Source organism: Lissotriton vulgaris, chromosome 3_1 (assembly GCF_964263255.1).
Source record: "Lissotriton vulgaris chromosome 3_1, aLisVul1.2, whole genome shotgun sequence".
NCBI lineage: Eukaryota > Metazoa > Chordata > Amphibia > Caudata > Salamandridae > Lissotriton > Lissotriton vulgaris.
In genome coordinates this window covers 844,252,082-844,264,688 of record NC_141689.1, presented here as the reverse complement: position 1 = coordinate 844,264,688, position 12,607 = coordinate 844,252,082, and the positions used below count along the sequence as shown (strand labels likewise).

Here is a 12,607-nt window from a genome sequence, read left to right as displayed (position 1 = left end):
GTCAGCTTGAGTGGCCTTAGCCGGCATAGAATGTTCTGGGTGACAGCTTCGGGCTATTTTGCAGGGATAGGTTCTCTCCCCCCTGGTGAGAGGGACCTTTCTTTTGACCAGTAGGAAGCAGTCCGGTTTCATGGATGCACGGCGGCCCCTTAGATACTGAGGGCTTCCCCCCGCCCCTCTCTAGCCTCTCTCCTCCTCCTCCAGGCAGGCGGAGCCTGAGGGGAGATAGGAGGAGCTGGTTTGTCACGTCTGGTGCAACAGGCAGGGGGCGAGGGGTACTTAAGCCCCCCTCGCCATTTTCTCTGACTCTTTGCCGCACCGGACGCGTCGGAGTGTCCTCGTGGTGGGACACACATTTTCCCTCCCGACCTCTCACCCTGTGTGTCTGCTTGTGGAGGACAGTTTAAACATTTTAATGTTCTTATTTTCGTTGCAGGCGGAGTTACTGGGCAATCCAGAAGCAGAGAAGTTCAGCACTGGACCTCAGCGGGCACTTAGGGGTGCCAGAGCCTAAGACCTTGGGCCTCATGGGAGGTTCCGGGAACTCGCGTCGGCTCCCCATTTGTCCTTCGGGCGGTTGTGGGCCTGTGCAACCGGGGGTTTGCCTAGTACGCCCCGCAAGGGGCGTGAGTAGTATGTTTACCATAAGGGGCAGCACATGGTGGTTCGCCACGGTGCTGCCTGGCTCATCAGGCGGGCAGGTGGCGAGAATGCGGCCTGCCCTTTGGATTGCCCGTAAGATAACCCACTGTGATTACATAACGTTGTATGTAATAAAATAAACCTGCAGCAATTTTTCCCCAATCTAGCACTAGTGTCTAGTGTGTTATTTGCGGGATGCATGCTAGTGTGGGGTGGGGGGATCCTGTTGCCCTGAAGTGTCTAACGTCCCAGGCGGGTGGAAACATCGTTCAAAATCAGGGTTGTATTGGGTTCTAAAATAGGCCCAGGCGGCCGCGCTAAAAAAATTAGCCCACATTTGCGGGTTGCCTTTCTGTAAAAATACTGCTTCAGGAAGTTTTGAATGCATGTTAGGCCACTTCAGCTCAGGCCCCTACCCCCATTCAATCTGCATACACTAATGGGCGGGCCCAGCGAGAGAAGGGGACACCTCTGTCCCATTGGTAAAAGGGAGGCGAAAGAGGCCTTTCTGCCTCAGGGAAGGCCACTCAGGCCCACACTGGGCTACTGGCAGCATCTGAACAGCACAGACACCGACCTAATCAGCCCCAGGCTCTCAAAAAAGCGTCCCACTGCTGGAACTCGGATACCGGCCCCTCTGCCATTGTGCCAGCCTTACCAATCCAACCCTGTTCAAAATACAAAATACGACCTTAAATGTCCAGATTAGTAGAGAGGGATTCGTTTCTGTAATCTCTCTGACCTGGGTTTATTGCCATACTGCTAGAATTTACCTAGCACACCAACAGGCACTATATTATGAACGGACTGAAATCGGAGATACATCTCCTGGGAAACCCACACAAACTCCCTACAACCCTCGCTTGGCCGCCATGCATGGGAACGCCTCCAACCCCCAAACCCGAGGTCAAAAGTCTTGGCATTTGGCTGGATCAGGACCTCAACTTCAAGACTCAGGCCATAAAAACCTCAGGCACTTGTTTTAGCCTCATCCGAATGGCCCGAAAAATCTTCCACTTGATCCCCTTCCAATCAAGGAAACTACTGATGCAGGGGCTGGTGAACTCCAGACTAGACTACGGCAACGTCCTGTATCTAGGGGCACAGGCATCAGTTGTTCGCAGACTGCAGTGCACCCAGAACGCTGCTGCCAGAATCCTAACTGGAACCAAATCGAGATGCTCAGCTAAACCAGCTCTCAGAAGCCTTCACTGGCTCCCAGTGAAAGAAAGAATTACCTTCAAGACACTATGCTTCTCGCACAAAATAATGCATGAGAAAGGCCCCCCAATTCTGAGACCCCTGATTAAACCATACCAGTCCAACAAACAATTAAGATCAGACTCTCTCGCCCTCGCCAGCGTTCCAAGAATAAGAAAGGCCCGATCCGGGGGGCGTTTGTTCTCTTACAACGCCCCAAAACTGTGTAACACCCTCCCACTTGCTATGAGGAGAGAACACAACCTCCTTGCTTTTCGGAGGCAATTAAAAACCTGGCTCTTCCCTTAAAGCCTCTCAATCTTCCCTCTCCTACTTCTCCTCTGGAACTAAGGTCTTGTCAGCGCTGGGATGCCCTAGGGTAGCTACGCGCTTTATAAATCTCAACTCAACTCAACTATATTTTTTTAAAATTAAGTATTACAGCACTTTTGAAAGAGCAGTTTTCAGAATTTTCAGTGGATAAGAAGAGGCCACTCAAATGTGTAGAATGCATAGAAAATAGGCAATCGCTGTGTCCCAAATGAGTAAATATGGAATGCTTTACGGTCAAAGCACCCAGTATCGGAGAGGGGCATAAAATTAGCCCAGGCACCAAAAAAAAGTGGTCCCATGCAAAAAAACAAAACAAAAAAAAGATTCTCGTTGGCAAATCGTGGCAGCTCAGAACTTCATGACAAATCTTCTGGATGGTCTATGAGGTGTGTGGGAACATATTGTTTGTCTGCATTTTCTCCTGTTTTATGGGACGGGAATGGGAGGTGCTAGGTTAACATCAACCTTTCTGCGGCCGTGTCTTGCTGCCTCCCCTTCTCTTATAGTTTAGCGCATAGCACAGTGGGGTGGCATGGGTAAATGGCGGATCCTGGATATTCCCCAGTGGCAGACCCTATGAAGTTTAGAGATATTTCATTCACCGATTGAGGGTCTCTGCTGCCTTTCACAATGTGCCAAAGATGTAAGCTGCAGCGGCTAAACAAGCTCCTGTTGTTAGAGAATGGCAGTGGCGGCTCTTCCGTTAAGACAGAGGAGGCACGCCCCACTGCTTTTTCATCAGTGCAAAAAAAGAAAAAGAAAATTATAAAAACAGGATGTTATTATCATTTTATTTTTCTATGCGGGATTCGGAGCCAGGGGAGGGCTGGGCTCTGTGAGGCCAGAGCAGAGTGAGGAGTGGGCTTGCACTCCTCGAAGTGCGCATGACGGTTTGGTCGGCCTTCTGGGGCGGCCGGCCAAACAGTCATGAGCACTTAACCCAAAACCATGTGGGTGCCCAAGTGGGCAGGCCCATCACCTGGTAGCAGGTTAGAATCCCCCTCCCTCTAAAACTCAGGGCACTTTTGAGTGTTGTACAGTGTGTACAGTGGATGGATAGTTATGCCATGTAAACTGTAATATTTTCAACGTATTTATTTGCAGGAACTTCAAATCTCACTCATGTTGAGTAAGGGTCACTCACACATTTGACGGTTGAGCTCTCACTCAAGCCAGTCTGAATCTCACACCAGCTGAGGGTTTGACCCTAGCCTCTAGATGATGTGCTCTGCTCAAAGCACCATTGTGTCAGGTCATAACATTTTGGTAGGTGTATAGCATTTTAAATGTAAGTGTCCCTGACACCATTTTGTATTTCGGCCCCACCTCCATAATTGACTTCACGTGCTGCAGAGCACAGCTGAAACAAGTAAGCGCTGCACAGTCACTACAGACAGTGAAGAGAAGATCGAGACTGATCACTGTTGGTTGTACTTGTCCTGGTGATGGGTCCAGCGTGAGCACCACAATGCACCATAGTGGTGCCTGAGCTGATGTTCAATTCACAGTTTGCACTTTGCTTTGATACTAGTGTCAGTTTGACAGTCTCGGAGCTGGTTTGGTCGTGATGTCAGATGTTGCCAAAACTGGTGCACTAGGCCAAACTAACTAGGGTGAAAAAGAGGCTCACAGTCTGGGCCCATTCGAGCTGCCCATGTGTCAATACCCAACTGCTCAACAGGCAAGTCAAGTGCTGAAGCCATCAACAGCAATGAATCGGGTAAATCCACTGAGTACTTCTAATGCTAGGTTTCGTTTCATGCCGCTGCAAGTTATATTCAGTCCACTTAATCCTTGCAAAAGCAGTATAAACGATTGCACAGAAAGAGCTGGCAATTTTGGGAAAGGAAATGAGTCCCATTAGGTTAAAGTCAATTTGTTCTCAACATGCTTGTCAAGTCAGTACATTCAGTATGTTTCATTTAAAAATACATCAAAGAAACGTCTGTTCTAAATTTACCTGCGAATATGCAGAGGTGGCATTAGTTTCGCTATTTATTTTCTTCAAAGCTGTAGAGGTATTGTACAGAGCAAGTCGGACCGGAGGCAAATTAAGACACGTCAACGTTTTTTCTTTAATGCACTACTTACCCTTTTTGCAGAACGGCCCAGAATAAGAAGATGACGTGCAGTCACAAGAGAATCCAGTGTGCTTCTCTACACAGGTTCCTCCATTGTGGCACAGGCTTCCATAACTGCTGCAATGCCCAGGGCAGCCTGCTTCAACGCCGGGGGTGATCTTGGCTCGCTCCTCCAGGTCAAGAGCTACCCCATTCAATTGCAGAGAGCGGATACAGCCCAGAAATCCCTTCTGTCTGGAAGCAGTGGCACCTGAAATACAGTTCAACGATTTGAATAATCCTTTGCTATTTTTTTAACAAAACTTTTCGTGGCCACAAAGCAATAATATGCTCCAAAGGGTATGAGAGATGCATTCCAAGTGAGAATACTACTAAACGTATTAAACACTGTACAAAATAAAGCAAATATGTTTTACTAGGAACAACTGGGAAAAATAGATGTATTTAAATCGTAAGTTTCGATATAGAAAAGCATTGGCAAAGCCAATAGGTCTCAGCCGTGAAACCTATTAGCTATGAAATGTCCATAGTTGCTGTGTCCATTCACTGAGACCATTTGTGAAGAGCATTTGTTGAAAAATTACAAAATGCATTTACAGATGAGCAAACATGCTTTCATAGCAGTCATCTTTAAAAGCATTTCTTACACTCTTCCATGGAGCCACTCATGGATGTCATCACGTCTCCAGTGGTCATATTTGATGGATTTAGTTACATTAACAAATACTGTTTAAAGATGGCCACCATGGATGCAGATGTTTACAGTGGACATTTTTTAATCATGTTTGGTAGCTTACAACAGATTCCGGAAGATGCCGACTTCACATTGGTAGGCTGTCATCTTGGGATGTTTTAAAAACCTATTTAGAATGTTGTCTGTTGGAAGAGGTCTGGCAGTGCTTAAAGCACCAATGAGCTGGGATGACAAGCTGACGTTGGGTGGGAGGTAGGAAGCGGTGGCTGAAAAAGAGGAGGCTGGAGAGGGCAGCAGAGTGTATATGTGATCAGGCAAAGTGCTGTTCCTCACAGTGCAGGAGATTCAGTGGCTAAAGTGGGCAATTCCAATGCCCCATACTAGATGGATTGGTTTTTAACACCATCGCTGCTAGTGATATTTTCCTCCTGTTTTGGAATTTTCAAAAGTCCATTGAATATGACGAGCTGGGCTCGTCATCAGCCTGGTAGGAGGCTACTTCATGACGAGCCCAGCTCGTCATGAGCCTGGAAGGGGTTAAAAGCAAAATGTGAACTGCCATTAAACAGACCAATGGATGAAAGGGGCTGACCCAGAAGCATGAGAAATAGCCGCTCACATGCTTCTGACATACGCAGTGTAAGAATATATTAATCAATTAAAACACTGTTAGTTGGTACTGCTTGTAAGAAGGACATATACAAAAACAGGAAGAAAATTATTTGAATAAAGAACAGGGAAGTGAGACACACAACAAAGTAATCCAATCATGAACAATGGGCTGACTCAAGGCCAACTCTATATATTTGTAAGGAATTGGTTTTCAACAGACATAAAACTGCTTGTAGTTGGCATCTAAAAAATGAAGGTTGAGTTTTATGAATGATGCAATCAATACATGCAAACTTTATCTTTGATGTGATGTGCATGTGGGAGACTTGAAATTAAAGATGGTGCACTTAATTGGAGTCGCTAGTCTAAAGAAATGTATCCCATCACTCAACAGTTTTCTCCCTTTCCCATTTGACCTTTCTTTTAGCATTTATTCTACAAGTGCAGACTCTATTAATATATGTTGGAAGCATCTTCTTGTTAGACCCACAGGAGGACTCTGGGGAACGCCATTATCTTATTACCTTCAGCTGTGTCAAGTTTCCCAAGACCATGAGGGATGTGCTGCTCCCGTCCAAGTTTTTCCCTTGAATTCTGGGAGTGGTAGTCGGTTTATCACATTATAAAACCGGACTACAAGTCCCGGAATGCAAGGAAAAAAATGCGGACTTGAGCAGCACATCACGCATGGACCTGGGTAATGTGGCGGCCATGTACACGTGTGACTGAAATATAACAGAAAGTATTTCTACCTTGTACTTTTCCATTGGACTGCAGTACAATTAATTTGGAGTAGTTTTTCCTGCTATTCCTAACACGTATATTAGTATCTACCCGTCCTGCAAAGATATCTAAAATTTAGCTATCAATTTGTTTCTACAAAATATTGAAATAGAATATTACCATAATATACGACCATATCTGAAAATATCACACATGATGCTGTTATTAATTTATAAAATGTGATATTAAAATTGTAAAATTAATAAAATGGTCCTGCGGTTTATAATCACTGTAAATAACACATGTTGTTATTACACGATCTAACAGTCAGTTTAATAACCAAGGGTGGTGGGATTCTGAGCTGGCCAAGATTGGGGTCAAACTTGAGATCTTCACATTACCAGAGATATTAGCAGCAACTTTTAACTCACTGTGATATCACAAATCCAAATATTTTTATCACTGCATGACACACTAACATATCAGCAGTTATGAGGGAACATGCACAATACCAGGTGACGGGTTCAGACTAAGATATTCCGGGGCGGAAATCTGCCCTTGATTAACCATAACCTCACTTGCTTACCTGCCACATTGCTGACTTGCGTGTTCCCTGGTCAACAGTTTGTGTGGAAGGAATGGACGCACACAGGGCGTGCCATTAGCATACATCCGGCTCAACACGGCGGAGGTCAGCAGTCTAGCTGCTCACCTTCCCCATAAAAAACTGATGCCTGCCTCAACGTGCAGCGGACATGCGCAGCGGGGGCGCGCCAAATGCAAGCCTGTCTGCGCCCGTCCGCGGCTGACCGGGGCCTGGGGCCAGAACCCCTGGTCAAATCCGGACTTATACCAAGCCAGACCTGCACACTCTTGCTGTAAGCAGTAACGTCCTCAGAGAAAGAGTGGTAGACAAGTTGAGAGCTGAAAACCTGTTGAGGTGTAACCACTCTAATATTCCAGACCCACCCCCTAACATCAGTACTACGCCTAGCAATCCACCTGGCCTGAAAGTGGCAGTCCTAAATACTCGATCTGTACAAAAGCACCACCTGGAAGTTTTCTCACTCCTCCAGGATGGAGAGCTAGACATCTTAGCTCTCACTGAAACCTGGTTAGGTGATACCTCAGTCTCAGACATCATAGCTGCCCTTCCAGGGAACTTCAATGCTTTCTGGCAAAACAGACAAGGAACTGCCCGGGGTGGGGTATTAACTATCATTTTTAATAAAAGGATAAAGCCCCACTAAAATAGTAGCAGAGAGTATTGACCAGGCTGACATATTAGGGGTTAAAATCCCATTCAAAGCATCTTGCCCGTAAATGTTGGTCGCATATAGCCTCCCACGGCCAACTTCTAGCTTTAACAAACTATTTATGGAAATTGTCACTGACCTCTGCTCTCAGTACAAATGACTCTTTGTAACGGGTGATTTTAACTAGCACTGGGACAGTGTCCAGAAAGAGTTGCCTGTTACCCAGTTTGAGACAGGAATGTGCACAATGGGGCTCCACCAACTAGTAGATGCCCCCACCCATCTGAAAGGGCACACTCTCGATCTCATCTGGACCTCGCGTCCATGGGCCAGCCTAATAGACATCAGCCCCTGTGCTTGGTTGGACTACATGCTTTTAAGCTGCTGGGTACCAATGGACGGCCAACTACTACAATCACCCCCAGAGTGGAGTATGGTACCAAACTGGAAGAAAACTTAGGTCGACAACCTAGTAGAGACTCTACTTAGGTCCCCTCATTCACCCACGATCAAATCATGAAACTTAGACCAGGAGAACGTAGCCCTGACTAACATCTTACGCCGAGACATAGACAAAGTAGCCCCGGAGAGAAGAATCAGAGTGAGAAACAAAGGGAAGGGGGCTCCCTGGTTTAATGAGACCCTGAGGGTACAAAAGCAAAGCCTCACGAGAGGCAATGGCGGAAATCCTATGAACCAGAAAAACTGGCAACATATAAATCCTGACTTAAATTATTTAAAAAATCCATTATTGACAGGATGGCCGAATACTATGAGGCGAGAATCCTCTTAGCTCCTAACAAGCAGAAAGAGACCTCCACAATATTGAAAGAGCTCAGCCAAAAATCTGAAGTGAAAACCAAAGAGGCTTCTATAGACTGTAATACCTTTCAGTCCTACTTCCTGAAAAAAGTCAGGGATATCCTTGAGATCGATAATACCCCTACTAACCAGAACTGTATAGTTCAACACCAGGTCTCTCCACCCTCTGGCAACCAATCCCCTTTATTGGATCCCACATCACAGACACAACTAACAAATCTGACGAATCGTATCAAATCAGGTTCCCCTGCTACCCCCTGCCCCCGAGGATTTTCCGAATGGCCGTTCCTGGCCTCGTGAACCAGTTTCTCTCACTGTTGAACAACTCCCTGGTGACCGGCCACCTACCCTCCAATCTGAAGGAAGCCAGAGTAATCCCCCTCCTAAAGAAACCGGGAGCTGATGCGGCCAGTCTCAAGAACTATAGACCTATCTCCAGATCCCCTTCTTGGTGAAAGTGGTAGAACAACATTTTATTTTATTTTATTTTGAAAGTTTTATATAGCGCGGACAAGATCTTTGCAGATATCAGAGCGCTTTACATAGAGGGGTACATGAGGGAGCAAAGTCAGACATATAAATCAATAAATCAAACAGTACAAATAGGTGGCTGCAAAGCCAGTCATGTGAATAATAAGACAACTCATACAAATAAGCAGAGGGGTCAAACATGTAGTACAGATTGGTGCAGAGTATTAAGAGAGTTCGAGATAATAGTTCAAGTGTATTTAGCCATGAGGATAGCTTTTTCAATGAGGACATCTTCTTCAATCTCTCTCACTTTTTCTGTAGGAACACCAACTACTTCAAAAACAACAAGCGGGCTTTAGAGCACACCATAGCACTGAACTGGTGATGCTGTCTGTCTTAGACGACCTCAGAACCATGGCTGATAAAAAACAACCAAGCGCCCTGATTTTAATAGATCTATCAGCGGCGTTCGACACAGTCCACCATACCCGGTTACTGGATCGTTTAACAGCCTTAGGTATTCAGGGGTTGGCACACGGGTGGCTAGATCCTTCCTAACAGGGCGGTCCCAGAGGATTCAATTGGGGGAACGAGTATTGGACAGGGGCGGCCTAACCTCTGGCGTCCCCCAGGGCTCTGCATTTTCCCCGCTCCTTTTTAACATTACCTACAGCCCCTGGTGACAGCCCTTACCCACATGGACTGTCGTGTCTTCAATTATGCAGATAACACCCAGCTCATTTTCCGGATTGACAACTTCACCCATGCCCAGGTAGAGGCACAAAACATTCCCAGATTCACTGTAAACTGAATGACTGCAAACTCATTAAAAATTAACCCTGAGAAAACAGAAGTCCTTGTCATCCCTACAAACAGTAACCCATGGAACGATCTTTTCTGGCCCCAGGAGTGGGTGTCATCCGCTCCCCAGCCACTGCTGTTATAAGCCTAGGCATTAAATTGGACCAAGAGCTTTCCATGGCTAACCAAGTCACTTCTGTGGTAGGCACCTGCATTGGGCTTCTAAGACAGTTAAGGAAACTCGCCCCCCTCCTTTCAACTGCCTCACTGCAAATGATTGTGTCGGCCACAATTGTCTCCACACTGGACTACGGAAATGCATTGTTTATAGGCCTGCCACTAAAGCTCACCAATGAACTTCAAGTAGTACTTAACAATGCAGCTAGGCTGATCTTTAGGTTACCTAGACGGGCCCAGACCTCCCCTCTGCTGCGCAAACTCCACTGGCTCCCCATCAAGAAGAGAGTAAATTTTAAAGGCCTTTGCATTGCCCATAAAGCAATCTATGGCAAAGTCCCGACCTATATTAAGGAACTCTTGAAGAATTATGTAACGGAACGCATACTGCGATCCCCTGAGGCTTTTCACATGATTGCAATATTGCATCTAAAGGGGGGAGAGCTTTTTCCGTACTGCTCCCACAACTCTAGAAGCAGCTGCCCGACCAACTGCGTAAAGAACCGGCCCTCCTTCCAATCAGGAAACAACTGAAAACACCCCTGTTTAGGGAGGTACTGGATACCGTCTAACTCACTATACTGTGGGGCTTTACATCTGCCCACGACCTCGGGCTATCCCCGCTAGAGTGCCTAGAGACCCGCCGGTGATTAGAGCTATATAAAAATCAATTACAATTAACTGTTCCATAACTAATGGCCTTTTCTAGATGTTACACATAACATTTCCACTGGCTCTGTTCGTGACATCGTGTGAGTGTGTGGCCACGAATGTCCTTAAATTTTTCTGTGCAGAAATGGCTCCTCTATAGATAAAATTGAGGGGCAGGAAATATCTGGTATACAAACATATATATTTTGGACTTTGGCAGTCAATGGCTCTGAAAGATTTACTGTGCAACAGGTTGCATTCCAGAGCTCGATCACTCCAGACTGTATTACTTTTTATTACACAACATTTTGCTCATAGTTAAGAAAAATATGGAAATTGTCAAAGAAAAACAGTTATATTGCTGCAACAAATATACAAGTAATATTTGTATATTAGTTACATGAAAAATAAAACCACATAAAAATCTTAAGGTTCAGATATCTCTTTACATCACATTGACAGCAAACTTAACAACTGCTAATAATTTCTTGCATGTCACAGGAAAATGTGATTCTTATTGGCGCAAAAGGCACTATTAGACATGAATTAGTGTAACTTGACGAAAAAGATTAAAAAAGTTAAGTGTAGAAAAAAAAGCTCTGGCAAAGTAAAGTATTGGACCCCTAGCCCTGGCATTGTTTTACGGCGGTACCACACATTTTTTACACGTATGTTTTTATCACGCATATGCTTTTACAATACATGCTATTACTGCACATTATTTTTACATTTAAAAGCTATGTATTTGTGGAGGGAGCCCCCCCCCCCCCCCCCCCCCCACAGCTCCTAACGTACCTTAAATGCCTGGTAAAGGCATGCATTGTAAAGGCATGCAGTTTGTAGAAATGTGCGTGCTAAAAAATGCGTGGTAAAGACCCACGTTAAAAACCTCGTTGTAAAGGCTGTATCCCCCCGCATGGAAGTGCACTTCTATTTAAGTAGATGTACACATGTGATCAGGAAAAATGCTGCTCCTCACAGTGCAGTAAATTCAGTGTCTAAATTAGGCAATCCCATTACCCCACAATTTGTGAGCTGGTGGTAGGAGTAAAATATGAATTGTAATTAATAGAGACCAATGAATGAAAGGGGCTGACCCAGAACCTCTCTATGTATGTATATATTGTTTATTTAGACAGCTTTTTATTACATGAGACTAGATACAAAACGAAGCTGTCGCTAGGCAAACCCTAAAATAAGTTGAAACAGGAGGTTACTTAGAGGTTGGTAGACTACAACCTGTCATATTTATAGATCTCCACCTGGCTGGCAGAGCAATGATGGCACCGAATGTTTCCTGCGTGGCCACCATAATTCATTTGACCACTCAACAAACATTTATTTGCTTTCACATACTCCTAAAGTGGAAGTTTGTTATGAAACAAAACAATCATAATTGCTCTGGCATGCTGGGAGTTTTCTTCTGGTGTGTGGGAATACATTTTTATTTATATTTTGTATCTAGTACCCCCAGATTTTCCTGGCAGTAGCGAACAGGAAAAAAAGAACATCAGAATGTCTGTCATAAATAGGGTGGACTGTCTGCGGTCCTTACACTGGCAGTCCAATGTCCTTTGGCTATCGGTCTAAATTTATAGCCAGCGGAGTCTGGATGAGCACCAAAAATGAAAACATGACAGCCCATGAAACTCTAAATAAAGCAGATGGGCCATCAGTTTGGCATAGTGGGTACTACTCAATGTTTTTGGCAAAGTACCATGTCTGTAAACTGTAACTGAACCAATAAGTACTTTATTCATGAAATCTTCATGGAAGGACAACTATCATCACATGTTCCCTAACTATGTTGTTCATCTCAGGTAATTTACAATGTTACTCCCCTTTGTTTAAACCATAACTTCAACAGTGGCGGCTGGCACAGGTAAGAGTGGTAGGGCAGGGCATAGTGGGGGGAAGTCGACAGATGACGGATAGGTAAAATTAAATAAATAAAAAAACACCTCCTTGGCAATGCGGCGAGCACAAGGAAAGTGGTTTTATTTTTAATTTTATTTAATATTGCCTATCCCATCATTTGTCAACTTCCCTCAACCCGCCTACCCCACTGCTCTTACCTGTGCTGACAGCCACTGAGACCCAGTTGGTATAAATAAAGAGCCTACTGTGCTCCTGCAACATGACCG

At 45.0% G+C, this 12,607-nt stretch overlaps 1 protein-coding gene across 1 annotated transcript in view; it reads right to left on the bottom strand.

Moving 5' to 3' along the window:
* Positions 1-12,607, bottom strand: part of CNTNAP4 (contactin associated protein family member 4) — a 1,879,337-nt gene that overhangs the window by 125,241 nt on the left and 1,741,489 nt on the right. Inside the window, exon 18 of the mRNA XM_086961154.1 lies at positions 4,267-4,506. Within this exon, the coding sequence (XP_086817280.1) occupies positions 4,267-4,506 (240 nt within the window). The remainder of the gene's footprint in view (positions 1-4,266; positions 4,507-12,607) is intronic.